The 3,266-nt window shown below is 37.2% G+C and overlaps 1 protein-coding gene across 1 annotated transcript in view; it reads right to left on the reverse strand.

Moving 5' to 3' along the window:
- The window catches only part of LOC109835205 (ethylene-responsive transcription factor RAP2-4-like), an 11,167-nt gene extending 10,222 nt beyond the window's left edge, over positions 1-945 (reverse strand). Inside the window, exon 1 of the mRNA XM_020403190.1 lies at positions 6-945. Within this exon, the coding sequence (XP_020258779.1) occupies positions 6-478 (473 nt within the window). The 5' untranslated portion in view covers positions 479-945. The remainder of the gene's footprint in view (positions 1-5) is intronic.

The following is a 3,266-nucleotide window of genomic DNA, read 5'->3' on the forward strand; positions in this document are numbered from 1 at the left end:
AATGCCGCTGCCGGACCCCACGATACAGCTTCGTGGGCTTCGGAGGGAGGAGGGGCTTCATGGGCTGAGATTTTGGCCCGAGGAGCCTCCTTTGGGTGTGGAGGTGGTCATGATTTGGTGCATAGAGATGATGATGTTGCTGCTGCTGCTGGGACTGGAACTGGGCTTGAATTTGGTGGATTTGATCTGGGCTTAGATTGGGGAGAGCAAACTGGCCGGTGGAGAGGTGAAAGGTTTGATTTTGATGATAAAAGTTGGGACTCTGATCAAAAGAGATGTACCCAAAGTTGGGATTTTGAGATGGGTAAGTAGGAAAAGAGGGGATTTGAGGAACCGAGGAAGAAGAGGAGGAAGAGGAGTTTGAAGCACTTTTGATAAAAGGTTGGAGTGCGTTCATGAGCTCCCCATTGAGAGGATCTACCGAGCTACTACTAGTCCTATTTCTATTTCTTTTGTACATATCAATAGCTGTGGCCATGACTTATAAAATAAAAATAAAAATAAAGAGAGAAGAAAAAAACCACCTTGTTCTTAAATAAAATCAAAGAACCAGGCAAATTAAGCGCTTAAAAGTTTAGATATAAGAAAGAGATTACACAAAAAAGAAGTAGCCTCTTTCCATCTAGAAAAAAAGAAGAAGAAGAAGGGAGGGGGGAAAACAAGCTGAGGGTGTAGAAAAATAACCCCTCGAGAGAGGATCAAAGAACCCAGATAAAAATAGGATCTCGATCTCTCTATTTCTGGTCAAATAAACGAAAAAAAAAAAGGAGGAGAAAAAAAGAAGCAAAAATTGAGGATTTTTTTTTATTTATATATTATTAAAGAGAAGGGATTAGAACACAAACCTTTGAGCTGTTCATTTCAGTGAAGGGTCTCTCAGCCTCACAGATGGGTGGGTCTGTTTTGAGGGGAGGCGCTCTCTCTCGCTCGCTCTCTCTTTTGAGAAGACAAAAGGAGCTGAGAGGGGTTTAAATAAAGCCCAAAGCTTTGTGTTAAGCATTGAATTAATCCCACTTGATTGAACTTGGAGCTCTTCCTCTCGCACCTTCGCGTTAGATCGCACGTGCCAATCTCATCTCTGTTGAAGGCTCCAGTAGGGAGCTGACGCGACCGTCCTGTCCCTCGCAACTGGCACCTGTCCTCTCGAAACTGGCGCGTGCCGGTTGTGGTACACGTGGTGTGATCTCATTGGGAGTTGAGTTAGTTGACTAGTGAGGTTCGGTAATCATATGGAGAGTGGGACCGGCTGAGCTACGCGTGGGAATGTTGAAGTGGGGCCCGAAGTGGTACAGTGATCTTGCAGGTAGGATAACTTTACCTTGCGTGGTACGTGGCAATAGACCATTGGATGATGTGTGCTGTGTTTGAACAGTGGGTACGATTAAGTAAACGGATAGTGGAACAAGGTCAAGAAAATAAAAAGGCACTTATACGTCTTTACTTACTATTTACAGCATTTTTATACCCTGAAATTTTTAATTTTGCATTTAAACAATTCAGGTACGCAAATACAAGAATTCCTCCCTAAAAGTCTCATGCAACACTGACATTAGAGCTTCCAAACCTTATATTTTGTTAAATTTTACGGTTAAAACTATCCATAATTCTATTTTTAAATTATCTTAATTTTATTTTGAAATAGGATTATGATAGGTTTAACAGTAAATTTAACAAAATGTTAAAAGATAATAAAAAATTAAATTTAGTATGCGAATGTTGCATGAGAATTTCGGAGCTAAATTCTCATATTTGCATAATTGAGAGTATTAAAGTGTAAATTTTAAAAACTTTAGGGTACATGAATACCGTCAAAAATAATTGAGGGTATATAGGTGCAAAGTAGGGAAACTAGGGGGCATTTAAGTTCAGTTAACCCCAAATAAAACTGAAAGAAAATCGTCACAGCTAATATACGTTGAAGTTTAGTTTAGATGGGCATCAAATATAGAGTAATTATCTAACGATTTAAGTTGAGAAGTACGATAGATTGGTCATTGTGAATTCATGATGTTTGATGTGTGTACTTAATTTTAAACTAATTATTTTGCTTCCTAGGAACACTTTTATGACTGTAGTTGTTGGTACAAGAAACTTGAGAATTGTAGCCCATCGTCATATGGCTCTCCATGACATTAAAGATCTAGAAACTTGAACATATATATAGATGATTCAGACCTTGATGAAGATTGAATTAAAATAGTTTAAACTTGCAACTAGAGGCTATCCAGATCAACATCGGCAAAACACCTGAGTCCTAAAATCTTGCTAGCTAGAGGTTGGAGTAGTGTCCTGGTCAAAACGCCTCCGAAGCTCTTAGTCAATGACTAGATTGGATGCCCGTGCATTGCACGTTGTTAAATGACATTATTGTTTTGTAGGTCTATTTTCTTACATAAATCGATTGTGAAATATTTTTATTTCATGGGAAAAAGTAAAACCAGTTATTGTCTATATACCTATATAGTTAATCAAAAGTATTAAAATTATCACGACCGAAGTCAAAATTATATGGTCAATTCACATTAAGTCCAATTGACAATAGTACATAAAGGTCAAAATCCTTTTATGAAAAAATATAACTTCTATGCAAATAATTTCAGTCTCACCGCAATCCTATGTTGTCATCTTATAATTTGCACAAATTCACAAGATAATATTCTAATGTTTATAACCTACACAATCTAATAATCTAATAATTTCCCCTATAATATGATGTCTCATGAGGCAAATAAACTCTTAACGAAAGATTATATACCATTTATCATGGATCTTAATTATTATAATTTTTTCAATATATAAATTTATATTCTATATGTTTATGTCCTGGATTGTCAAAGTTAGCAAACTATGAAATGACTAATTGATATATTTCATGCTAATATGTATATTTTTCTTAGTAGAGTGACTTTTTTCAGGATATAAAATTGTTTTATACCTAACTTTGACTATTGGGAAAATTGTTTTAAGGCCCCCAAAAAAAGAACCGGTTGTGGCCCAGCCCATTGTATTTTTTTGGTGTGATCAAGCCCCAAATACCCAACTCATTAAAGTTTCAGCCCCTTTGTCATTTCCCAGACAACTTTGAGAGCACAGTTCCTCTGTAAAGACGAATTTACCCTTGTAACTGTTCGTCCCCAAATCCGTCCTCCCTCTTTCTCTCGTTCTCTCGCTCTCGCTCTTTTCTCTGCAGACCCACAAATATCCCCAAAACTCGAACCTCCTTCACCTTGCGAACCCAATTTGAAAACCCTAGACGAGAATTATAA

Source organism: Asparagus officinalis, chromosome 3 (genome assembly GCF_001876935.1).
Source record: "Asparagus officinalis chromosome 3, Aspof.V1, whole genome shotgun sequence".
Lineage (NCBI taxonomy): Eukaryota > Viridiplantae > Streptophyta > Magnoliopsida > Asparagales > Asparagaceae > Asparagus > Asparagus officinalis.